Below are 27,617 nucleotides of genomic sequence, written 5' to 3' on the forward strand. Positions count from 1 at the left end.
AGACTCGATGGACTGAGGAGAGTATAATGTCTAAGCTTTGGACATTTAAGCAGTGGAACATAAATATATAAAATACCATATTTTATGTATATATGTGTAAATGTATATACAACATTATATAAACACGTGAGACTCGCGCACACACATACACACACTAAAATAATCAACATGAATTACACAAAAAGCATTCAAAAGATTAGGAATGCCTGAATTAAGGTTGCCTGTGCAACCTCCTGGTCTTCAATTAAATCATCACATACTGTTTTTTTTTTCAAAGACTCTGTTATCATTCAGTATATAGCATAGACAGTGCTCACTAAATAAGCAGCTGGTCAATGTATTATTTTGTTCATTGTGTCTAGCCCTTATTTACTCCCCACTATTCAAAGCCTGCTCTAAAAACAAAATTATTAATTTCCCCAGGGGCTTTTCTGTGGTGCTCATCAGGATAGTGTTTGTGATGCATGCAGATGTTAAGTGGGGAGGTGATACTGTCCCCATTTTACAGATGGTGGGCTAAAATACAAGGAGATTAAGGTCAAAAGTTTAAACTAATTTTCGGTGCTTAATCTGAGCAACCTGAAATCTGTGTGTTCAGAGTTCTTAGCATTACATGGTGCACTCATGTTCAAAATACAGCTCCCACTGAATTCAGTTGCAGCTGTGAATGCTCAGTATTTCTGAAAATTGAAGTCTCCAATTGAGTACCTGGAAATTGATCACCTGTGAAAACTTTGGTTTAAGTGATTGCCTCGCACCATATAGGCACACTGTGGCCCAGGCAGGGCTAGAATCTAGTTTTCCAGAGCAACATTTACCATGTCTTAACCCTGAGACTTTCATTTATTTTCCTGTAATCTTCTACCCCATTCATATGTAATCTTCCAGTTTTTGCATCTAATGAAGCTGGTGGATCCTTAGAGTACTGTCCATTTTGTGCATTAAATGAAGCAAAAGTCCTATGAAAAAATAGTATATGATCATGTAATTAAAGATTCTGTCATAATACATGTGCACAAGAGAGCAAATTCAGTTTGCATAAACAATTTTAATTCTGGTATTTCCTAACTCTCCCATGCCTGTCCGCTCCTCACCATTGGCTCCTTGCTCTATTCTCCTTGCTTTGCCAGTTTTTGTTCCTCAGGCTTCTCATCCCAGTCTATGCCCAGCGAGTCCTAATTTTCCACTCTAGGCTCATGTTTGAATCCCAGTCTACTACAGTTGCAGAATTCCATTCCCTCATCCGATTCCAGTTTCCTTACTCAGTCAGTCCCAGTACTTTCTCCTCCCAATTACTCATCCTATCTTTCTCCTTCCTCTCAAAGCTCTTCCCAAAATCTTCCCAGTTCCTTGTCAGATTTGTCATCCATCCCCCACTGATTTTCTAATTCTAGTATCTTTGTCTGGCTGCTTGCAATCTCCCCTCTCCATTAGCTGCTCATGTGATCTGTATCCCCAGTGGCTTTGCTCAGCAAGTTCAAGCCTCACTGCTCGCCCCATCTCAGCCTCCCTGCCCCTATCTCTGCTCTAACCAATCCCGTTCTATCCCCTTCCAATTCTCTTGGTGTCTCTCTAGACTTTGTCTTAAACTGCTCCATTTCTTCCTGTAGACCAGATTTTGTCCCTTCAGCATTTAAATTTAGGGGCTTTCTCCTCCACTTTGCCTGGGTGCCATTGAGAGAACATGAGGGACAGGCTCCCTGCTCTCATTACAAGTGCCTGGCCCCACCATCTCCCAGAGCATCTGGAAGAGAAAATTAGAGGAAAAATCTGGTGTTGCCCTTTTCATCTCTGACTGAAGCATGCTCATTTGCTCTGTGGGAATAGCATGCCAAATCTGATTAGCATTAAGAGCTGTGAGAGAGTTGAGCATGATCAATGAGAATGGACTCTGGAGATTTTAGCTGGTAAAATTAGTCTGTACGGAGTGTGTGCAAATTTTGATTTTTTTCAGAGATTTGGAACTCAGCCAAATTTGGCTAGACTTTCACAGGGATGACAAAGACACATCCCTGTTACAAAGTCCACCCTGTGCCAAATTTCATATCCTTACTGTAAAGCATGGAAAAGCTAGAATTTTCCAAAGAAAACATTGCCAGAATATTTTAACATTCCGCAACAATGTATTTTTCTCCAGCTATTTCCGAGAATAAGGCTAACCTATTTTGTCTGAAACTTGAAAAAAAAAAACAGTCTGAGGGAGTTGGCATGGAAAACCTCAGCTGTATTAGTTACAGTTTGATAAATTGTAAGCAACTGAAAACAATGTCTTTTAAGGTGAAGTGTTGGCTAGTCTAAATGGGCAGTGCACCCTGCCCCATCTATAACATAAGCATAATTTATTTTTAGCAAAGAGATATTTAAGGTTTTTTTTAATGTGCAGTTAAACAGTAAAATTGGAGTCTGGATGTTTCCTATCTGTGACTATCTCTCAGTGACTTTTGCATCAAATTTGGTCATCTCATAAATAGAGACAAAGCCTTTACGTGCCAGCCTTAAAGACTCCCTCTGGGATGTGATAGTCAAGCTGTTCTTTCTGGCTCCGATATCACCACTAATAAAGATTGTGCATCTGGAACCTAACTGACAGTTTGGTTGATGATGTGTGATCAAGAGCAGAATCTCTGAGTGTATACTTGAGATCTTTTGGAAGAGACTCTAGCTTTGCCAACACCTAGCTGTACATCTCCTTCTCCTCACAGATGGACCGATGCTTTCAATATACAAGCACCTGGATTAAGTATGTCTTAATTGGAAAGGAAGAGAGGAAAAACACTTGGAGCTAATCAAGGCATTATCAGCTGTCATGATAATGCTTGAAGATGACTTAAGCTATGTTTTAGTCATAGGTGTTTTTTGTTAAAGTCATGGACAGGTCATGGGCAATAAACAAAAATTCAATGCCCATGACCTGTCCATGATTTGTATTCTATACCCCAGACTAAATCCTGGAGGAGGGACGCATCCCCAAGGGCAGCCTAGGGTATACCGTGGGTGCTGGTGGAGGGATGATAGGTCTGACAGACTTCCTAACTGGCTCTGCACCTCGTCAGAAGCGATGACGTTCCCTTTAGCTCCAAGGCAGAAATGTGGCCAATGGGAACTGTGAATGAGGTGTCTGCAGGTAGAGGCAATGCTTAGAGCTTCCTGACTGTTGCCATTTCCAGGTAGCCAGTGAAGTAATTGCTGCCCAATTCCCTTACCCCTTCTGCTCCCTAACATGCAGCCTGAAGCCCTATCCCATACTCAAACTCCTGCTGCTGCTGTGGGAAGTGGTGTGCGGTGACCTGAGACTGCTCCAGCAGCAGGTGGTTCAACTGGAGAAGTCACGGAGGTCCCAGAAAGTCATGGAATCTATGACTTTTGTGACCTTCATGACAAACTCGCAGCTTTAATGATAATAAATTGTATAGCCAATTGCTTAACCATGTTTTGGTTATTATGAAATATATTCTAGAGCAAATGTCAGGAAGTGTCAATGTCAGGTTTATTGCTGCAATCCAATAATAATATAATTCAGGAAAAGGGTTCTGAAGGATACCAGTCTTCAGAAACCATTTTGTGCAGTGATACATTAGGGCTACGTCTAGATTGCATCCCTTTTTCGTAAAAGGGTTGCAAATTAGACATATCGCAATTGCTAATGAAGCAGGGATTTAAATCTCCCCCGCTTCATTAGCATAAAAATGGCTGCCGCTTTTTTTTGGCTTGGAGCTTTGCCGGAAAAAAGTGCCAGTCTAGACGCAGATCTTTCGGAAAATAAAGCCTTTTCCGAAAGATCCCTTATCCCTCTTAAAATAAGGGATAAGGGATCTTTCAGAAAAGGCTTTATTTTCTGAAAGATCCACGTCTAGACTGGCTTTTTTCCGGCAAAGCTTTGAGCTGAAAAAAGGCGGCAGCCATTTTTATGCTAATGAAGCAGGGGAGATTTAAATCCCTGCTTCCTTAGCAATTGCGATACGTCTAATTTGCATCCCTTTTACGAAAAAGAGATGCAATCTAGACATAGCCTAGGTGTTACACAGTCTGTTGGCAGTATTTTTAAGATGATTTTGTAAGTTACACGTTTCTTTACAAGTCACTAAAAATAAACCCAAGAGTTTGTTCCATTTCCTTTCTTTACCCTTGTTCTGAATACTAGCATTCCAGGTATTGGTCCATGAAAGTACCTTCTGGGTTCGTACCATGGTAGAATATTCTTGTTCTTTTCCTTTGGGATATTCTAATACTGGCTTGTAATAAGAACTCACTACCTGATACTAAGGTAAAATACTCATAAATCCTGATCCTTGACACCTTTTCTGTCTATTTAATCCAAAGATTAGGTCTATTAATGCAAGATGTCATGGGATATTTAGTACAGGATTATAGAAAAGGTGTAGGCCATTTTAGGGTATTTAATTTCAATAATATTAATATTTAGTGCATACTAATATTTGTGTGTTTGTGTGTGTGTGTGTGTATACATACGTATAGATTTTATTTATATATAAAAATAATGTGTCAGCCAGATATATTGGTCAATAGTATGGTTTAGAGGTAATATACGGATTATTATTTCTCTGTGGTACTCCTCTGGCCTGCAAACTGGTGTAACTGATTAGTGTGGTCTACTGGACTATTGCATCATGGACTGTTCTATTTTAAACATAACTTCAGGGATCACACACTGACATTTATTTTTATTTGCATAAAGCTCAAGTTATTGTGGCTTTGTGCAGGGAAAATCTACCCTGACAACTTGGGGTATGAGACACGGAGCTGCAACACAATCCCTGTGTTAGACTGTGGGCATGGAATACCACTAGGGTGAACAGGTAACAAGTGTGAAAAATAAGTATAATAGGCGCCTATAGGAGATAAAGCCCTGAATATCTGATATGCTCTACTAGACTTGTGCAATACTTAATCTTTGATAGATATTGGATAGTTCTTTGCCCATTAAAATCTTTTGCATCAATTTATGATAGTCCTGTTAAGTCTCCTGCAGTGAGCTGGGGATCTAATGGCTGACTTATTCAGTTGCTTCGCTATGCCCTATCCAATATAACCCTGCTGTGGGTTTTAAGTGGTGTGGAGGATCATGCACACATCCTCTGCACCGAGGGAAGATTCACCCAGAGAGAAGAAGACAGCCCATTACCAACAAAAGGAGTAAAATTAAATTAAAAATGAAGGTATCCCAATTTTTAACTTAATTTGTCTTTTGCATGTTTAAATTATACCTTCCTATTGTCTCTGGATACACTTTGAAAGAATTAATAAAAACTCCACAATACATCCACCATCTTACATTAGTAAATGCAAACAAAATCCACAGCCGAATCCTTTAGAAAAATGTTTGGAGATAAAGGTGGAGGTCTTGTGAGGAGCATCGCTTTCTCTTGTCAGGTAAATCTGAAATTACAAATTCCAGAGATGACAGCTCTCCACTGAAAATAGTTTGTTCGTTGTTTCACCCTATATGGTGAAACTTAAAGAACTATCAGGTCCAGCACCAGGGCTTTCAGGAAATGATTTGAATAGAGAGGTATGTTTGCTTTTGTACTGAGGAATAATGCCAAAAGGTACATGCTTTATCTATCTTCCAATATTGAATCGTAAATGCACAGATCAAAATCTAGTGTTAGCTCAGTCCTTCATAGGTTCATTTTTGATTGAATCCCTAAAAGTTTAATTACACTGATTTATAATACTAGGAATCCAGGTTACAGAGACAACAGTTGAAGACATATTCACTTATCATAGAGATTACAATATTTATTGCACATTTAAGTTCAAGAAGCAGGACTGCAATAATAAATGCATTGACATATTGCAACAATTCAGCCTTCAGTGGGATTAAAAATATAAAATTGTTCATACCAGAACTTTTTCATATGTATAAATAAATGGTGTTTTGCATCACTTTTACAACCGCTTTCTTTGATTTACTGTTCAGTTGGAAAAAGTAATTCTGTATTTCTTTTGCTTATTATTCTATTGAGCTCTGACACTTAAGTGTGTTCCCCAGAATTGAAGAAGAGCTCTATGTACCTATAAAGCTTGTCTCTTCACCTACAAATTTGCTTCAGTTAAAGATACCACGCTCAACTTGCCCCTCTAACTTTAGGCAAGTCTTTTAGAATTTTCTCTGTGGATTTGTGTCCTCATCTGTAAAATGGGGATACTTACTTATTTCATAGGGGTTTTATGATACTTAAGAACTTGTCCCCACTGCAGTGTTAGCTCAAGCTATCACTTGAGTTTAGCTGGTAATGTGACTCCTCTGCATGTGCACAATTCTTTACCTCAAGCTAAGTAGTGTCTTAAGTTGAATTTATCTGTCTCATCAGGGGAGGGAGCAAGAGATTGGCTGAGAATGTTTAAGACTCCAGTTGTATAGCAGTTAGTTGTAACAAGTCTTCAGTTGCTAACTGAATTACTTTGTGAATTAAACTATTTTAGTTTGTATGAGTGATGTACATGGTTAATCAGTAAGGGCTGGAATAGCTCCTTGCATACCCTTGTCAGAGGTCTGCTCCAGCCCCATGAGGCCCACCACAGACCCTCCAAGGCAGAGGCTTCTCCAAATGGCCAGAGAAGCCACTGTCTGTGGGTGCCCCGCTCGGCCCTTCTGCCGCAGGTTACACACTGGCACTCCTGGGGAGCTTGCTGCAGAGCCTGCAGCAAAGCCTCCCAAGGAGCAGGGCAAGCAGCCCTTGCTGGCCCTGTTACTGGGGAGGCGGCTTTGCTTAGACATGGTCTACTGATCTCCAGGCATCTGCAGATTACAGATTGAAAACCACTATTTTATGGTAACAAAAATCTTTCATGGACCCCTTCAACGTAGTCTGTGGACCTGCAGACTGTGTTGAAAACCACTAGTCTAATTTAATATGGGCTAGCTCAGGTGGACAAGCCCTTTAGTTTTTTAATGCTTTTACAGTAAAATTGTGAAATATATTTTAGTTCCTTCTAAAATGCCTAGGTGCATGTATGAAGTTTGATAAAATATACACAGGCTGAACTTTTCAAATTTGGACAGAGCTGATACATTTAGGTGCTTATGGGTTAACTTAGGGCTAGGGTTAGTTTTAGCCCTTGATGCTTAAATATAGAGTCAGATGCCTAACTATAGATTTCCAGAAACATTTGGTCTGTGTCTAGTCTAATCTATTCATGCTATTGTATTACCTGCCTCTTTTGAATTAACTTAGTAACTTTCTCCTCTTCTTTGAATGTGTGGTCATGTTGAGTCCATTATAGGCGTGTGCACGTGCATGTTGCATGGTCATCAGAGATTTTTGCCCCTATGGCACCCCCTTGAGTGCAGTGCTCATGTGTCCATATATCAGATGCTGCTTGCTCTATGCTGTCTCAGTTCCTTCTTGCCACCTGCAGTGGTTAGTTGAAGCACCTTTCCTTCATTAGTAAGAGCTGGTAGTTTAGTCTCCTCTGAGTGAGCCTTAGGGCCTTGTAAATAGTTGTTTATAGTAGTTAGTGTTAAATGGTGTTAAGTGTAGTTAGGAGGTAGAAGTTAGAGTCCCAGTAGGGGCGGGGAAGGCATGTCCCAGTCTTCAGGGGTTTAAGCACTGCACAGACTGTAACAGGCCTCTGCCTTTAACTGCCCCCCACAACAGCTGCCTCAAGAGCTTGGGGAATCACCTGTGAAGAGTAAGTGTCATATTTGTAAACATTTTTGATCCAGAATTCAGAGCATGATACTCATTTGTTGGCTGTCCCTGTGATGGCTGCTTATGAACCAGCTTCCATGCTGTCCCACCAAGGTTGCCTGGTACCTTGTTCTTGTTGCACAGTGTGCTGTCAGCACCAGGCTCTGCCTTACACCACTTCCTATCACTGGTGCCCAGAAAGAAAACAAAGCCCATCTCCCCAGCACCAAGCAAGAAAAGCATGGGTCAGGCAAACAATCCAGTTTGGGCATTCTGCCACTTTGAAGCCCTTAAAACATCCACCACCAACTACTGGGAATGGTATGGGGCCCAAACCCAGCCCTAGCCACAGTCCCCTTGATATTGACATCAAGCCTCCCACTCCAAACACTGGTCTCTGACAGCAACAGTCAGCAAGCAGACAACAGGTGTCAACAGCCTCATTGTGGTCACTGGAAAGGGATTCCTCTGGCAGAGAAGGGCAGGTCACCCCTTGCGAAGACCTCACTGGTGTGAATGGGCACCTGAGACTGCATCAGTATCGACAGCAATGCCTTGGCAACATGTCCAGTGGCTAGCACAGTAGTCTTATTGGAGCGTGTGCAGCAAGTTGGGGATGATGATGCCCCCTTGTTGCTCATCTGCCACAGCCTTAAAGCAACAACTGCCAGCACCAGGATCAGTGCATTTGACCCACTCGAAGGGTCGGGGTAGAGGAGTTGTCACCCCAAAATTGTATTCCCCCACAGGGGATGATTCCCTGGAGCCTCCCCCGGAAATACCATTGCCGTACTCATCCCCGGACATGGCAATTGCCAGATCGTTGAGAAGCAGCCCGCTAGAACACCAGGGTGGCCAAGAACTTGGATCTAGACTTGTAGGAGATGGCCAAGCAGGTGGACATATTGTTCAGTGTCCTCTCAGTGTCTACCCCAGCACTTGTTGCACTACCAGTGCATGACAGAGTCCTGAAAATTTCCAGGGCACTTTGGCAAACCCCATTGTCTATCCCTCCTACCATTTCCAAAAGGGCAGAAAAGAAATACTTCATTCCAGCCAAAGTATTTGAGTACCTGTATACTTGCCTACCTTCAGGCTTGCTGGTTGTCTTTGTGGACAGTGAAAAGGACAATCAGGGGCATTCTAGTTCATTTCCAAAAAGTAAAGAAGCTTGTTGGACTTTTCCGAGAGAGAAAATTTTTCAAGAGCTAGAATTCAATTCTGGGTGGTGAATCATGAGACTCTGTTGGGTGGATACAATTTTAACTTATGGGACTCCTTGGTAAAGTCAAGGAGACCTTCCCTCAGGGTCTAACCCAGGAATTTGGCATTCTCATGGAGCGGGCCACCATGGTCATCTTTCCAGATGATGTGGGATTTGGTGGACTCAGCTGTTAGGATGGTCATATTGGTAGTGGTCATGAGGCACAGCTTCTTGCTTCAGACCACCAGCCTCTAACAAGAGATGCAGATCTCTCTCCAGGATCTCCCATTCAGTGGGCACTGTCTCTTTTCAGAGCAGATAGTTGTGAGGTTGCATAGTTTAAAGGACACTTAAACCACCCTTCACTCACTGGGAATGCATACACTGCAGTTTGCATGGAAGCATTTCTGGCCACCTTTGTTTGCCACCACCTTGTCAGCCGTGTCAGATGTTTGCAAGAAGGGATGAAGATTCAAGCTATAGTCTTTGCTGTACTTCCTCCTTCCATTCACCCACACAGCCTGGTCCGGAAAAGAATTCCAAAGGCCAGGAATGCTTATTTTGAAGGGTAACATCCAAATAAATTCCCCATGCCACCTTGCTTTTTGTCAACCCTTCCTTCCACCCCTCTTCTTCTCTGTCCCTCTTCAAGGACTTTTCTCATAAGCAACACATTTTCCAAGAGGTTGAGAACCTCCTGCACCCATGGGCAGTGGCAAAGGTCCCTTGGGACATGAAGCGAAAGGCGTTCTATTCTATTCTATTCTATTCTATTCTATTCTATTCTATTCTATTCTTGCCACTTCCTAATTCTGAAAGCAAAAGGGGCCTGTGTTGTCTCAATTCTTCGCTCAGGAAGTTGACATTTCACTGGTTTCCTTGGCCTCCATAATCCTCTCCTTGTATCTCCCTCAACTTGAAGGACATTTATTTCCATATTCCAGAGTCACAGATGTTTCATAGTGGGCAGATGCCATTTTTAATTCATGACTCTGCCCTTTGGCCTCTAATTGGCCCTGAGAATGTTCACAAACTGTACAATACCAGTTGCTGCTTACCTGAAACATTTTCTCCTATCTGAATAGCTAATTGGCTCAACGAGGGCAGGTCACAGGAGAAAGTGCAAAGGAGCCTGAATCTGATGTGTTTCACATGCTGTGACCTAGGCCTGTTAATAGATGAGAAAAAAGGGCAAGGTGGTGCAGATCCTGAGAGACAATTTCGCTGTCATGTATTATTTCAATAGGCAAGGTAGGTGCCAGGTCTTGGGCCCTTTGTCAAAAAGTTCTCCGTCTTTTGGATTTTTGGGTGCAGCTTGCCATTCATCTGATAGCTGTGCACCTGCTTGGAACCAGAAACATCTTTGCAGATCACCTCAACAGAATTTTATTGTCTGACCATAAGTGGTTGCTCCATCTAGAAGCAGTCAGCAAATCTTCCAGAGTTGGCTTTATCTTTCCATGGCTGGAATGGATAGGGGCTCCCTATCAGATGCTTTTCTCATACTGTGGACAGGGGTGCAGAAATATGCCTTTCTGGCAATGCCATTGATTGATTTATTGAGTCCTTGCGAAGATCAAGCAAGACAGGCCAGGAATTATTCTAATAGCCCCTATGTGGCCTTGTCAGCGCTGGTTTGGCATGTCGCTGAGTCTTTCGGTAGCTGATGCTCTGGCCAGATCTGCTCTTCCAGAACAGTGTCAGCCTTTTCCAACTGAACTTAGCAGCCCTGCACTTGATGACTTGGCTACTGCATGGCTAAACATGCATGAACAGGCATGCTCAGCCCGTGTTTAGCAGGTTTTGCTGGATAGCTGGACAGCCTCCCCTAGAATGACTTACCTGATCAAAGGGAGAAAGCTCATGTTCTGGGTCTTGGGACAGCATATCTGGGCCAAGCAGGCCATACTGCAGGATTATCTGCTGCACAATTAATCCCCGTCATCATTCAAGGTCCATCTGGCCACTATCTTGCTTTCCATTCTCCATTCCAAGACAGGCCCGTCTTTCCTCACAACACGATGGCATGGGTTTTGAGAGGTCTGAAGTGTCTCTTCTTGTATATCCAGGATATTATCTCTCAGAAAAGAACTGAGAGGAAATAGGGCCAGTGGTGCCTGACAAACTGACTCATGATCATGGCATTCAGTGTGGCATAATAGCTGGCCCTACATATACCACTAAAGCAAAAATCTCTGATGACTATGCACATTGGGTGTGTGCACATCTAGAATGGAATGGAGATGAACAACACATCTCAAAGAACAAGAATTACAAAAGATAGGTAACCATTTTATCTGTCCTCCTGTGGCAGTTTTCCTGCTTCATCTTGCCACAGGTTGCTTTGGTCAAGGCAGCAAAATTATATATATAAATTGGGCTTAACTTTGATCTTCATGATATGTGTACTCATCTCTCTCTGTCTGGAACTGTGTGTAAAGTATTCTATCAAGTCAATGATAATTCAGATGGGTGAACACGGATCCTCATTTACTGATCCCTACTTGATAATTAGTGATCTCTTTAAAACTACAGAGAGAATTCTTAGTTTTTCTCCCACCCAACTTTTGGCTACTACTAGAAAATTGCCTAATATGTAGAACTCTGTTGTGAATGGACCCAACAACTCTTGTTCATGGAGAGGAAATTATAGTTACAGTCCATAGTATTAATATAATTAAAATTAATTGTTTTAGTTAATAAAGCTTTGGCTATTCTTTGAAATCTTGCCCTCTTTTGCTAACAATTAGATTGTTCCACTGAATTGAAATAAACAAAAATGGAAGAATAATATCTTATTTTGTGAGCTCCATTTAATTTGTGACGGAATTAAGGTTTTATTGTGAATCTATTGGGATGGAACAATGCTGTAAGCTTCCTCACAGCAGGATCCTGCTAATGTTTCAGAAAAAGAAATACTACTATGAATTCAGTGTCCTCCTTTCTCTCATGGGTTTTCGTCGTTGACAATAATGGAAACATTTCTATGTACAGGTCATTTTGCCCATTGTATTACAGGGAAGATCACTGAACAAGGACTAAGAAAGAATTATAATGTCAAATAAACTTAATGCTCATTAATTTATATAATTATCTCCTAAATTTTTGTACAAAAAATGTCTATGAAAAGACTACAGTTGTTGTTTGACACAAAACTGTATTCTTCAAACATGAAGCATAATGTTCATGTGACTTGATAGCAAGATTATAGTACTCTACATCAAGGAGGCGTGCATTGTGAACATGACACACTCCCTCTTGCTCATTATCTCAAAAAAACTCACCACCAACAACAACCAACCAAAGCAAACAAATAAACAAAAACTTTCTTGATGAATTTCACTAAATTAGAAAAAAAGATAAATATCTTTCAAATAGTTTGTATGTACTTACATTCATGGGCCCAGTCCTGGACACATGCAAGTGTGTAACTTTGCTCACACAAGTATCCCATTGAGGTCAATGTGTCTGCTCACATAAGTGCAGTTACTCAGCCATTTCATCTTTTTCGTATCTTTCATTGGCCCCAAATGTAAAGTTTTCTGTTTCTCCTAAAGAAGGGCTGCTTATTTTTTTTTCCATAGGATGACTGGGATGAACAGTGGTGGATTATTCTTATCTCAATTACCATGCTTTTATAGTGAGATCTTTGTTTTATTGACTCCATAGTCATCCTAAGTGTCTATAGACATATGAGAGAGAAAAATAGGCACATGGAAAGTAGGGTGTAAATCATTCACAGTGAAATAAAAATGCTTGTGATATGTTACAATAATGGGACTACTTATATGAGTAAAATTATTTTGTGTAAGAGTTTGCATAAGACCTTTAGTCTGATATAGATTGTCCCTTCCTTACCTGGGACTTTCTGGTCTGGCAACATCCATGGTCCAGGATGTTCCTGGACCACAGAGCCCAGGTATAGGGAGGGTGGATTGCAGGGCAGAAGCATCATGGGGTGCACAGAGACTCAGCTGGAGGGCAGAGAGCTCTGGCCCCTGTGGTCAGCCAGGCGGTAATGGGGGCTCAGCAGCTGCAGCTGCAGAACTCTGGCCCCAGCCGCAGAGCTGTGGGATGGCAGCAGTGGCTGCCAGAGAACTCTATCCCCGGCTGTGGAGCTCCAACCCCAGTGGCATCCATGGCCTAGCAGGCAGCAGCGGGACTAGGTTGGAGCCCTAGCCGGGGGCAGCAGGACAGCACTGGCCATGTTGAGAGGGACCTCCCTCCCCTGGTCTGGCAAATCCCCTTATTCAGGACTGGTCTGGTGCTGAAAGAGGGAGGTCAAACCTGTAGTATATTCTGTGTTCTAGATCATAAATAATAATTTGTGTAGGGGCCTAGTTAAAAACCACTTCATTTCACCTTCAAGACTTTACCATACTGAAGGGGAAGTGAAATACATTTGTAGTGCTTCATGAGGGGTGACAGCTTCTGACAAAGCACACGAGAAAACATAATGTTAAAAGATTGTGTGGGTTTAATATATGGTTACATAGCACTATTTAATTTACTACTGCTACTAATAATAATACAGATAACACCAATTGCTAGTGCCAAAAGGTGCATCCATTTCTGCTGCAGTTTGTTAGAGAATATCCCTCCAGTTAAATAGAATTCTAACATGTAATGTCAAGTACATATGCCATCAACTGAGAATATGTAATGTGCATGCATCGTATTATTCAGCAAAGAAGTGGCTATAATAAGTGTGATACTTTATTGTACTATTTGGAAAGCTAAATGATTTGTAAATTCTTAGACTACGTAACCTTCAATAGAGTTTCAAATGTTATACATATCTTTTCTGTTGTTGTTTGCCTTTGAAAGTTACAGGTTGCTTTTAGCCCGGGCTTTCTCTCTCCTGTGAGACTCAGAATGTACACATTTTAAAAGTATTATTTTTATTTCATATATGACCAAGAAGATCTGCTTTAAAATTATTCATGTACATTGGGAAAGGGGTTAGCTTTAGTAGCTGCAAGAAATCCCATTTTCAAATGAGTAGTTCAGTTAAGGTTAGAAAACTTGAAAAACCAACCTTAAAATAGAAAAACTTAAGAAACAACAAGTAGCATCTTAAAGACTAACAAAACTTGTAGATGATATCATGAGGTTTTGTGGGAACAACCCACATCTTCAGATGACTGGCGTGTTAGAAGTCCAGATCCAAGAATATATAAGGGAAGGGGGGGGGGGGGAGGAGAAAGGAGAAAAAAAGGAGGGGGAAAGAAGAAGAAGAAAAAAGGAGAGAGAGAGACAGTGAGTAGATGGTTCAAATAGTTACAAGAGGCTGATAAGAACAATTAGCACCTCCATTATTGGGTTTGTTAGTTAAGTCATTAGGATGTGAAAGGTAGCCTGTGAGCCTTGTTGATACTATTTGACTGATAGAGAGGCAGCAAGAGGGGAGAGTGGATGTTAGTCGATAAGCCCAGGCTTATTAGTTAATCATATAGTCGACTACACGCTGACATCCCTACTTTTGAGCCAGAAGTAAGATGCTTTCTTCAACTGGCAAAGCCATCCATCATTGTGTCACATGGATCTTTCCATCAACTCAAAGCTCAAGTTAAAAGAGGATCTGAGAAATCAAAAAGAAATGGTTGGAGGACAAAGCAAAATAAGTCCAAGCATTCACTGACAAATATGATATGTGGAGTTTTTTTGTGAGACAAGAACTCTGAACAGCTCATATGGCCTCAGACTGCTGAGAACCAGAGATGGTAGTACCCTTAAGATAATAAAGAGCATTGGGAGGAACTCTACAAAAAGCTTTTAAATCGAGAATTATCTGTGACTGACAACACTATCAACTCCATCCCTCCACACCCAATCTGGGAAGTTCTTGTGAACCCAGAAAGGTAATTAAATGAAGGAGGAAGTTCACAAAGCAAGTACACAAATGCAATATCATAAAGCACCAGGTCCTAATGGCATACTAGCTGAAGTTCTGAAAATGGGAGGAGAAACACTGACTAACAAGCTTCATTTGCTGCTGCTCAAAATTTGGTGCATTGAAGAAATCCCTGCTGACTTATGTAATGTTTACATTGTCAAAATTTTCAAAAAAGAAGATAGGGCCAACCGCGGCAACTGTCAAGGCATTGTCCTTCTCTCCATTATTGGGAAAGATGCATGCAAGAATCTTACTGTAGCACTTGCTCCCTCCTGCAGAGGAACTACTTACAGAGTACCAGTGTGGCTTCAGACTATCACGCAGAACCACTGACCTGATCTTTGCAGGCAGGCAGATTCTGGAAAAATGTCAAGAACACCAGCAGGGGTTGTATTTGGCCTTTCTCAATCTGATCAAAGCATCAACCATGGGAGATTTTGGAAAATCATGTCAAAGTTTGCCTGTCCAAGCAAATTTGTCACCATTGTAAGACTGTGCCTTGACCAGATGACTTTCTCCAATCTATTCTGTGGCTCTAACTTCTGGACTCTTTGTCATCCAAATTGATGTAAAACAAGTTTGTGAACTGGTACTCACCCTTTTCTTCTATTTTCTTAGTAGCTACCTCCAAATATCCACTCTGATATCATATTCACTAGTTCCTCTTTGTTATCAGCCAAAAGGGCCATTTTGTCTGTGATTTTAGCCTGGCTGCTTCTACTAATTAACTCAATAATTAGAAGAAGTGGATTGGGCATACTGGCTTGTCTTCCACACCACCTCAGAACTCTATGAAATTCCATGTATTATTGCCCCCTTAGTTCATGATCCTTCACATAGCTCATTTGTCATCTCTACTTCTTTAAGTCCCTTTTCTATCCATCTCAGTATTCCAAATGTCAACTCCCAAGGAACCAAGATGTATGCTTTCTCATGATTCATCAGTACTGCATAGTAATTACATCCTCCATTTATCAGTCTTTCACATTTCTATGTCATTGCAAATATTATATTTATAGTACTCCTTCTCTTCCTCAAGCCATGTTGCTCCTTTTCTATTGGTTCTTGTACCTTGTATCAGTCTTTCTTCAAAAATTCTCTTAAGGGCTTTGAGAAGCTGACTTAACTGGATGATGCCTTGATAGGTGTGTGAATAATTTGCATCATTCTTATCCTTCCAGAGAGGCACAGTCAATCCCATTCTTCTGTCATCTGGTATCCTAGCTTGGCCTAATAAATCACATAGTAATCTATGAAGCTGTGTTACTCCAGTATCTTTAGTTGATCATAACAACAATTCTTATATTCACATTGTTTCTTCTTATTCAATGCTGCTTCTGCCTCCTCTGTAGAGGTGAATATCTTTTGAGATGTTCCCATAATTTGTTGGTGCTTCCATTTGCAGCTGTCTCTTCTCATTTAACAGCCTATGAAAATGAGGTCGCCAGATGTCCAGTATTTAACTGGACAGTCCATTTTCTGTGCTCTCTACCCAGTAAAAAAATTCAGAAAATACCAGACGTGCAATGCCCGGTATTTTCTGCTTTTCCAGCTGGAAGTCTAGCGTGGGCGGCGGGAGTGGCTGGGAAGGTAGGGACGCCATTGGTACTGGGAGCCCTCAGCTCAGCTGGTTGAATGCAGAAGCCTGGTGGGGGGAGTGGCTAGGGAGATGGGGCCGTGATTGGCACTCCAATTCTTTAACATCGCTTAAGCCTAGCTCTCCTGCCCATTATTGTATTCACCTTTTACTCTATGTGGCAATTTGCTTGATTTCCCTCGGGTGAGGCTCATTCTGAGATCAAGTATTCTCACACAAACATTTCTTCATATCTTGTGCTACTTTGTTTCTCTATTTGACAGGCCTCCAAACCAATTTCCTATGACAATTTTCCTCCAGCTTTCAATATCATCCCTCCTCAGCTGCCATTCTTATCTTAGCAACTGCCTTGTTAGCCTCATTTTTTGCTTGCATTTTTTATTCTCATGATCAAAATTTCTGAATTATTCATTCTTTCTTTTTAACTTCTTTTACATCAGACATCCACGACCATCTTTTTCTCTCTGAAAGCATATTTCCTTACTACTCATTGTGCCACATGTTATCTGTGCTGCTTTGATTAAACATTCTTTAAACTTCCTCCATTCTCCCTCCACTGACTTTTGTTCTTAGCAAAATGAAAGCCTGCCTTTACTTTTTGGCAAAACTCTTTCTTCCCCCCCTTTCCCTATTTACATAACAACCTATTCAGTTTCTTCCTGTATATCATCATCCAACCTAGTTTCTCAGGCTGCATTTTTTTAGCTGTTAATACTTTATATTGTTCTGATACATGTTTTCTTAGTATAACCTTTTTGTCTTTCACCATTTTCATATGTTCCGTTATTATCAAAATATAGCACACTTAGGCCATACTTTTTCCACTATAGCATGTCACCAGGTGAGATTCTTTTTTTGAACCTATTTAATAGGCTCACCACTGAGAACTCAATAATCAAACAGTGGTCAGCTCACTTTTCTCCTTCTGCCTTTCTTTCACCAAAGCCGGACTTACACTGTTCCATCTCCAGGGTCCCTTCATCAGCATGGCAGCTTAAATCTCTACTAACAAAGAATTACTCTCAGCCGTGACTGTGGTTTCTGCCAGATAATTTCTAAAGCTCTCCAGGTCTTCTTACATTGTTTAGGAGCATATGCTGACATAACACACACGGCTACTCTCAATCTTCGACATTTTGCCATGCTTCGGTCACCTTTCTACGCTTGTGAAAACCTCAGCATCTCTGGGCTCACATGGGTACACAATTTCTACATTGTACATGTTTTAATTTTAATACATTTTGTATATAAGTTTACTCTTCTGTCAATGATTGAGCTGGTCCTGATGTCCCAAGGCATTCACATTTTTAAAAAGAGGCTCATTTTAAGTTACTTTAATAAGCATGCAGTAATATCCATAGGAATGCAATTTCCATTCAGTAGGTTGGAACAGAAGCACTTTCCCCTCTTCAGCATCTTTGTAGATATTGCAGAGCATGTGTTTCTAAAGATCATAGAGAAATATTTTCCTTTTGTGTTTTCACTTTCCTTGATAAGCGTTAACATTTAAAATTTGTTCCATTTTGTTTAGGTTCCGAACATTATTTTTAGCGGGTGAACGGTGTGATGTGAAGACATTGGAATGGTCAAAAAAAGTCTTCAAGGTCCCAGTGTTGGATCACTGGTGGCAAACTGGTGAGCATTTTGCAATATTATTTGAAATTCTCTCCTCCCTTCTCCTTGTAAAGCTTTACAGATGTGATTCCTGATTCTGCAAAGCAATCACTACAGGTGAATCCTTTTATCCACATTACTGTCTATTTAAAGAAATAAGACCTGATGGAACATAAATATCCACTTATATTTTCTTGAGACGGAAAACAACACATGTTTAGCAAACAGTGTTTTAAAAGTAATGTGGAAAACACAATGCAGTGTTTTCTAGTACCTGCATTTAAAAGATTTAGCATCATTTTTATAATTCCTATATTTTCCATCTGTAACTCTATTATGGACTCTGTATACATGTGTATATTCCCTCCCACAAAACTTGATCCATTAGATAAGTTTTCAGATTTATTTTATCCACTCTTCAGTCTATTTTATATATGGGAAAAATATGGCACATAGTAGGCCTCTCATTTTTTGATCATGTTACTTTTGGACCTAGTCCAAAACCCATTAAATGACTACTATTGACTTCAGTGGGTACTGGATCAAGTCCTTTGATCGCTATGAGAGAAGCAAATGTACCAGTGTATGTGTAACTTTGTGTGTGTGTGTCAAAAATTCAGGTTGCTTTTGGTAGTTAGGCTCCACTGAATAGCTCTTTACCATAACTTTGAATGAGGTTTCAGGGGGGTAGCCAAGTTAGTCTGTACAGAGTTAGTGTGCCCATGTAAGCTCATCATACCATCTACATGTTTTGTTAGTCTATAAAGTGCTACCAGACCTTTTGTTGGTTTTGAATTATGTGTCTGTCAGGGCATGTCTAGACTACATTCCTCTTTAGAAAGAGGGATGTAAATTAGACCGATTGAAATTGCAAATGAAGCCGGGATTTGAATTTCCCGTGCTTCATTTTCATAATGGTGGCCACAGGTTATTTAGAAAATGGGTATTTCAAAAGTGAAACTGCTGTCTAGACACAGTTCTTTTGAAAGAAAAACCCTTTTTCAAAAGATCCTGAAAACCTCTTTTTTTGATCTAGATGGTGGTTTCACTTTCGAAATGCCTGTTTTCAAAAGATCGTGCAGCCGCCATTATGCAAACGAAGGGTGGGAAATTCAAATCCTGGCTTCATTTGCAATTTCGATCTGTCTAATTTACGTCACTTTCAAAAGAGGGATGTAGCCTAGACATAGCCTCAGTCTGTGTGTGTCTCTCTCTCTCTCATGGTCTTTATTTGTTACATGAAAGAAGCAAATTAGAAAAGCCTTATGCTTGTTTTTTGGAGCTCGTTGTTCCAAAAATATTCCTTTCCGTTTCTGTGCATCACTGCTTGTTTCACAGATCTTTGTATGAGGCAGAAAGCTTCCTGCCCGCTCCATGATGGGTGGCATATGGAATAAGTATGAGGTAGGCAGAAAAATGTGTTTTTATAATTGGCTGGAACAGAGAAGCTTCCTTAGTTCTGATCTGATTTACCATTTACAATAAAGTCAGTCTAGGGGGCTTAAAGTGTAGCTTATTTGTACAAACATTTCAGAGCTTTTGTGAGAAATATTCAAAAGATAGTGATATTGTTTTTTACTTAATCCTTGTGCCTATTAGTTGATAAAAATAAAAGTGTTACAGCATGGAGATTGGACCTATTTTTTCCTCCTGTGCAAATTCAGTTATACTGAAGAATAGATTAATAAATAAAATAATCCATTTTCACTTCTAAAAGGTTTGAATATAGCTTGTGCCATTGTATGCAGCTAGTGTACCCAGGCTTAAAGAAAAGGCTCCCTGAAGTCTGAGAACAAACATATATCATTCCTGGTAGGAGACTGAGCGTCATATTATTTTTTTTAATGTAGAGAAATTTTATGATGAACCTGTAACTGTCAGTTGTCACTCTGAAGAACATTTTATTAAGAGGATTTCCATTGTTGTAAAAACCTAATAAGTCTTCAGTACATTACATTTAGTCTTAAAGTATACCCTATAGAGAGCCATTTGATTATGTTTGGAAACTTTTGAGCTTTGGAGCAAGACAGCTAATGCTAGATAATGCAGGATGACTTGTAATGTAAGCAGGTGTTAGGCAGTTCTTTTGGTCATATGAATCAAAGTACATTTTATAAATGTGTTACCAAGGTACAGGTTGAACCTCCAAAACCCAGGACTCCCTTGTCCAGCAGAATCCATGGTCTGGCAGGACCACAGGTGTTCCTGAACTAGGGATTCCTGGCTGGGAGCCCCAGTGGCAAAAGGACTGGTGGCTCGGAGCTCGGCAGCATAGCTGGGGTTGCGTCAGCCCTAGTAGTGGGGCTGGGGATGTGGCAGCCCCAGTAGTGGAAGTGGGGCTGGAGAAGCAGCAGCCATAGCAGGGCTGGGGCTGAGAATGTGGCAGCCCTGCTAGTGGAGTCAGGGTCTAGGGGCATGGTAATCGGGTTGCTGGGGACACAGCAGCATGGAAGACCAGCGTGGGGCTGTGGGGGGAGGGGATGGCGGGCAGCTAGGGCCAGCATCAGGGAAGGGAGGCAGGCTGGGGGTCCAGTAGTAGGGGACCTCCCCATGTCCAGCAAATTCCCTCATTTGGGACCAGTCAGGTCCCCAGGGTGCCAGACCAGAGAGGTCTAACCTGTATACAATTTAATAGTTGTGAATTACTGACATTCTAGCATGTTGAGACTAGTTCAGCTTTTTAGGGTCTTCATATTGCAAGATTCTTAGGTTTTTGGGAGTTTAGGATATTCTCCAAGCTATAGTATATGTTTAAAAGAGCAGATTTGAATGTATTGCCAGTGACAAAGCAATATACAACACAGTCCTTTTTATTAGCAGTTTTCATAGATATCTGTAAAACAGTTTATAAGTTAACACCATTTAAGACAATTTCTTATTTTCTCTATTAGTTGTTATTTGATCTATAAACTAGGGAGAAAAGAGACATTTCTAATGTGATTTAAAAATAGATTGACAATGGAGAAGTCCAGAGAGAAACAGCAAAGCTATTCCAGATGGCATGGGCTGCAGAAACAAAATTTCTCTAACAATTACGGCGAGTTGAGATTGAAGGACAGAGAGGAAACCAAGAGCAGTGACATTTATGTGCTAGGATAAAAAGGGACTGTGCTAGAAGATGGCTTCATAGAGATATTTGGAAAGCCATGTTAACCAGGGCAATTCTAAATTGAATAAGTAGACTGTCACAGCATTGGACTAGCTGTACTTGTGCTTTCTCTGTTATCTCTCTGTGCCCCTTGTTGGTGTTTGGTTTTTTGATATTACTTGTCTTGGGATGAATCTGGCATTTCTTCCCCCTTAGACTAGTACCCAGCTATACTACCTCATGTGTACCAACCACTTTATCACCTTACAGGTACAACTGAGTTTTGGGCACCTGCGTTTCCTCCCTCTGGAAACCAGCAATGGTGATTCACAACCCTTCTTAAAACAAAGTAATTGTATTTAGCAATTGGAACAAAGCATTAGAGAAAAATTGATTTAAAAACACCAAACAGCCTCCCTGCATGTCTTGTTTAATCTAATTGTACACTCTGCTACAAGCCAAATTCGAACAGAACAGAACAAAACCAACTTACTTTGTCAGAAGGCGAATATTGTGTTCTCTGTGAACATGTGTTTCTGTCTGCCTGGGTCTGGTAGTAAAGGCTACTACCTCTGATATTGTCTCTTAATTGCCCTGAAGTGGAACCTTTCTGGTGACTTTTAGAAAGGGCCACCTCATTCTTGCCTGAGGTAGTTAAGCAGGCTCTCCTACTGAGACAGGTCCCTAGTGTAAAATATCCACCTCCATATATTGCCATACTCGTGGCAGATCCAGATGCACTGTTACTCACTGCCTTGTGTGACAGGGTGAGGAGAGGTATCCAGTCTGTGGAACTCAGAATTGGAAGGACAAGAAAAGACTTTTATTATTCAAGGGCACGAGGAAGTGAATGCCTTAAGATTTTAGCCTAAATAAAGCCAAAGTATTAGCACATACAAACAGTGGGGATTAGTTGGGATTGGTCCTGCGTTGGACAGGGGGTTGGACTTGATGACCTCCTGAGGTCTCTTCCAGCTCTATGATTCTATGACAGAGATAGGCAAATTGGTAGATATGAAGCTTCAAGTTGAGGTGCCTAACTGGACAATGACTCAATCACTTTCAGAGGATCCAGATACTTAGCTTGCTGAAGTGGATCACTGTTCCTGATTTTGGGCTTCTGGTCATGTTGTCCAGCTGCAGATCTGCTTTTGACATCCCTGTTGACAGTGTGAACTCCACAACCTTATGAACTAGGTCCTGAAATTAGTGCTGACTTCCCCCACACCTCTCTAGCAGTTCCTGGACATTTCTCAGGCTTTGTCTACACTTAGAAGTTTAAAGTGCAGCCATGGCAGTGCTTAAAATTGAGAGACTACGTCTACGCTACAGGCTTCTTGCACAAGAACTGTGTTGTGCAAAGAGTTCTTGCGCAACAGCACGTCCACACTGCCATGTGCTTTTGCGCAAGAGATGTGCTTTTGTGCAAGAGCGTCCATAGCAGTGTGTATGTTCCCTTGCACAAGAAAGATCTGATGGCCATTTTAGCCATAGGGGTTTCTTGTGCAAGAAACCCCTGTTCCTATTCACGCTGCCTTCTTGCATGGGAGGATTTATTCTTCATGGGGAGAGGGATAACTGTTGTGCAAGAAGCCCTCTTTTCTGATGCTTTACTGTAAATTTACTTGCACAAGAACGTGCATGCAGTGTAGACACTCTGCAAGTTTTTGCACAAGAACGGCTGTTCTTGCACAAAAATCCTGCAGTGTAGACATAGCCAAAGTGTGGCCATAGCATGACAGCTGGGAGAGAGCTCACCCAGCACTCTGCGTAAATCACCTCACCAAGAGGAGTATCTCCCAGCTCTGCAGCCTGGTTCGCACTGGACTTTTATAGCACTGTAACCTGCTGCTTTCAGTCAGGGTGGTTTTTTACACCCCTGAGCCAGAAACTTACAGTGCAGTAAAGTGCCAGTTTAGACTTAACTTCAGCAACCCACCAAATGTCCACAGTTTGCTTCCTCAAGGATATACAGTAGTGAAAGTCAGCAGCCACACAGACTTTGCACAGGATTTAAAAAAACTATTAATTTTCACTTAGTGGCATGAGAAATAAATACATGTCAGGTTCCTCTCCATTCTGGAGTGTTCTTTGCACTTGGGCATAGTTCAGCTGTGTGCCCAGGATCCTTCCTCTATGCTTGTAGTTCCACCTTTTTCTGGCTTTGATGGTCCTCTGCTACAAAAACATTCCAGTCTCTTCCTCTCTTCTGTCCCAACCTTCCTATCCCTCCAAAAGCCTTCCCTTTTGTTCCTCTTAAGGATCCTTTTTTAATTCCCCTGCTTAGTTAACTCTTTTCCTCTGCCCTGTTTGTGGGATGCATTTGTATTATTTTAGGTATGACTTATGTAGTAGGTAAAATGTGGGTGGAAGTGAGACAGTGTTTTGTTACTGTAAAGATGCTGTGAGGTCTCATTGGATTGTTGGGAACCATGCTGGAGCATGTCCTTCCTCAGCTGCTGACTGTTGAACAATTTGGAGACTTTCCAGCTGGAGGAGATTTTATCCAGGCTCGCTGAAGTTGCCAAGAAAGGTCTTTCCATACTTCAGAGATGGGTCCATCAGCAATGATGGAGGACAGGATACTTCCAACAAAGGAACAGAGGGAGGGTACTTCCAAGTAAAAATTTATAGGGAACCTAAATTTAAGACAGCATATCAGTTGTTTGGTCATAGTGCAGTTGTTAAGGTTAACAACTCTCTATCATTCCTGGTTTGATAGGGTGGACTATTAGTCCTTTAAAGGGTATGCTGCTTGTAGTGGATTCCACATTTACAGAGATATTCCATGATACATAATTCATAACATCTTTGTAACATCAAGCATAATTCTTCATAAGTTCTACAGACATGTTCCCCAAATTGCCATGAAAAGAAGAGGGAGCTCAAAATCAAGGTAATACTAAAGTTTCAGGCACTGGAACAAATAAACAGACCCCTCTTGCTCAAGAGAAATCATTGTCTTTAAAATGTTTAGTTGGATTATTTTAGGATGAAGTCACAGATTTACTTTCCCGAAAGATGCAGGAGAGAATAAAAAAAGCGTTATTAAAGGGGTCAGTTATTGAAAAACTCAGCATTAGCAGCAGGAGTTGTATTAAGGGTTCAGTTATGTAACATAGCAAGTTATTTGTACTGTTATAAGTGTTGAGGAAGTAGGAAAAATGTATGTAAGAGTAAGTTAGAAAATGGGATGGGATAGCTTTCCTCCAATTTAAAATTTGTTATTGAAGGAAATATTTCCCACATAAAATAGCAGATAACTTTGTAGCCTGCCACACTTTAGGTATTGTTTAAGGCCAGTATTTATTCTAGCATATTTCTTTTCAAGCCAACTGAGGCTACAACTGACATTTACATTACTCTGTTCTTTTTTTTCTTTGTTTACTTTTATGTCTATAGTTTATGAATAGAAAGCAGTCAGCCATTGTGCAACTTACTGCTTTCTCCTATCTGTGCATTCTATTTTGATGCTTGGTTTCAGCAATACTGTATGTGAGATATTTCATTCCCAAATCTCTGTGTTATGTTTTGATTGTTAGACTATTCATTAACTAAGTGCATGGTCATCAAGTGTTAGAAAAAATGATCTATTTTGTAAGAAAATTAATCCATGGCAAACAAGCCAATTCCAAATAAAAAACAGTAAAAATGGTAACTTTTTATCTTAGTGCAGGTAACTCCTATTGTATTTGAATAACCATTGAGCTCAATTATTGCTTGTTGTGTGCAAGGTTCAAAACTAAGGATGTCCTTGTAGATGTGTGAAGGTTTCTGGCTTTTAATAATCTGGCAATATGTTTCCCACTTACTTGAGAATCTAACATTTCCAGTGTATTGTTCTGAGTCAGGAAACTGCAAGAGGAGACCAGCTACTTATGAGATACTCTGTGAGGGGTGGTAGCATTGTGATTCTGGCCTGAATGTTCTCTGCATCAGCTGTGCAGCTGAGTTGTAGTCATTCTTTTCCTTTTTTCTTCACTCTGCTCAGATTAATACAGTGAAGGAATGAGAGGCAATAATGAGGTTGGTGATTCTTGTATAGTGGGAATATCCTTTGTGGAGAAAGGGAACATGGACGGAGTGATGGGGTTAGAGATTAGTAACATGGAGTTGAGAAGCAGTTCAACTGTCATAAAGGACAGAAAATGAGTCTGAAGGATGACGGATGCTGAAAAGCTGACGAAATATAACAAGCAGAAACAGGGAAAAAAAGTTCAATGAAAGAAGAGAAAAGGAGAATAAACACAAGCAAGACATATATAGGTAGATTTATTAAAACATTGTAATATGCTCTAGGTTCCTCTGCCCATATATTGAAAAGCAAAATTAACACACAAAGACAAAAATAATGCAGCAGCCTCCTAAAAGCCAAGAATGGGATTACTTACAAACACACAAAAACAAACCTCTACTTCCTTACTGTAAGCCTTAATGTGCAAATCTCCATTCCCAAATACTCGAGAAAATATCTGGGTGTGCAAAGCACTCTGAAGTCCAACAGATATGGGCTATTTTAGACTTGAAGGTAAGTATGTTCCCGGGCACTCATTAATGGATCTCAAAATCAATGTGTTGTTTCAGGCCAATTCCACAAGCCAAATACACAGGGAAGGATTGGAACTTAACTTCATTTACAGGCTGGCTCACATGCGACCTTCCACAACCTAATGACTTAACCAACCAACCAACCAACCAATGGTGCTCAGAGAGATGCAAATTGTTTTTATCAGCTTCTTGTAACTTGAATAATCCAATTCACTATTTTTTTCTCTTTTTTCCCCCCTTTTTTTCTTTTCTTCCCCTCCTTCTCCTCACCTCGCCTTCCCTTATTTACTCTTGGATCTGGTCTTCTAATACTCCAATCATCTGAAGAAGTGGGTTGTACCCACGAAAGTTCATGATACCATCTACATGTTTTGTTAATCTTTAAGGTGCTGCTAGTCTATTCGTGGTTTTTTAAGTTTTTTCAGTTACAGACTAACTTGATTACCCATCTGAACCAAAGACATGGGGCCCTCATGGGAAAGCCCTGCCATCAGCTCACTCTCTTTGAAATCCAAGGGAATTCAATCCACGCTAATGCAGCCACATCTCAGAGAAAGAGAAGCTCTGTATGCATGTAGGATGGTATAGAAAGAAAAAAGATGAAACCCTGAAGGACCTTTCTTTGCCTGTGATGACTACCTGGAACCTTTTTAGGAGGTAGGAATAAAGTCTGTGAACCCTAATGGAAGGAAATGGGGCAAGTGAACAGTTGCCTCATGGCCAAGGATATTTACGAGAACTAGTGCTCGGATAGTATCAGTATGGATACCTGATTTTTATCTACTTGGCAGGAGACCATCTAGCAAGGTACCCAGAATAGTCTACAGCCTGTCCCCACGTTGACAGAAGTTAGGAAGATTTTGTACGTCAAAATGATCTGAGAGTTGTTTTGCCACAATCATCTTAATAAAAACGGAAAATTTGTGATGTTAGGAAAAATCTGTCTATATCATCAGCATTTGAGTGATGGCTTCACAACAACTTTCTTGACTGAAATTAGGTACCTGCCCTACATAGGGCACTGGCCAGAGTTGCTGCTGTTCCTTGCTTGTCTTGTCCAGTAAAGAAGCGCCTAGCTGCAAAGCACAGATTGGAGCACAAAATAGACCTAAGGTTTCTAGTATCTCAGGGAGCATCATTGGCCTAAACTTAGCAAGAAAAGGCTTAATTGCTTTGTATCTACTGAAGTGTATATTTCAGATCCGTCAATTTTCTCTTCAAAGTAACATGCAATTTCCTTGCAATGGGAGGTACTTGCATCATTTGGAAAAACCAACACTGTCCTTTATGTGACACAACTGTACTGATAAGTCAATGCTTGGTGGAAAAAATTAGTCTTATTTGCCTCATGCACAACCACTGCATAAAGGATCAACAATTGTTACAGTACTATTGGTCAGATCCAGCCCACTTTCATTGGTATTTTAGACCTCTTTTCTTCTTGCTTTCTTTGTCATAGATCATCTTGATGATCTATAAGAATGTAGTCAGAAAAGATGATATCTAGGGAAAGAGTCATTTAATTAATAATACTTCTTTTGTCTTTTTAATTGCTTTTATAGAAAGTCTTATGAAAAAATATGTTTGTTTTATAAACAGAAACATTAATATATAATTTGCATATCTTAAAGGAGATGATTGTATGTTTTTGGAGTAGGGGAGGTTTGAGGGACCTACGTATGGATGGAAGTAGTGTATTTGAACACTGTGTTCATCTTTTTACAGGGAAAGGATAACTTTGGTTTATGCATATATTAGTGCAGGTGCTTGGTTTTTGCATATTTATAGAAAAATAATACTTTGCATTTAAATAGCACTTTTCATCTTCAAAGTGGTTGTTCAAACATGAGCTAATTAATTCTTAAAACACCCCTGTGAGGTAGGTAAAGTGTTATCCCAGTTTCACAGGTATGGAAATTGAAGAAAAGAGATGACTAGCCTGGAGCCACAAAGCAAGTAATTACAGATTCAGGGGTTAGAACTCTGAAGTTCCTGTGCTCAGAGAAGAAGTTTCC

At 40.6% G+C, this 27,617-nt stretch overlaps 1 protein-coding gene across 3 annotated transcripts in view; it reads left to right on the forward strand.

Annotated features, from left to right (window-relative positions):
* The window catches only part of ACSS3 (acyl-CoA synthetase short chain family member 3), a 127,005-nt gene that overhangs the window by 48,096 nt on the left and 51,292 nt on the right, over positions 1-27,617 (forward strand). For all 3 annotated transcript variants that reach the window (XM_006118478.5, XM_025182327.3, XM_025182328.3), the window contains one exon: positions 17,884-17,987. In XM_006118478.5, the coding sequence (XP_006118540.3) occupies positions 17,884-17,987 (104 nt within the window). The remainder of the gene's footprint in view (positions 1-17,883; positions 17,988-27,617) is intronic.

This window comes from Pelodiscus sinensis, chromosome 1 (genome assembly GCF_052426305.1).
Source record: "Pelodiscus sinensis isolate ZL-2025 chromosome 1, ASM5242630v1, whole genome shotgun sequence".
NCBI lineage: Eukaryota > Metazoa > Chordata > Testudines > Trionychidae > Pelodiscus > Pelodiscus sinensis.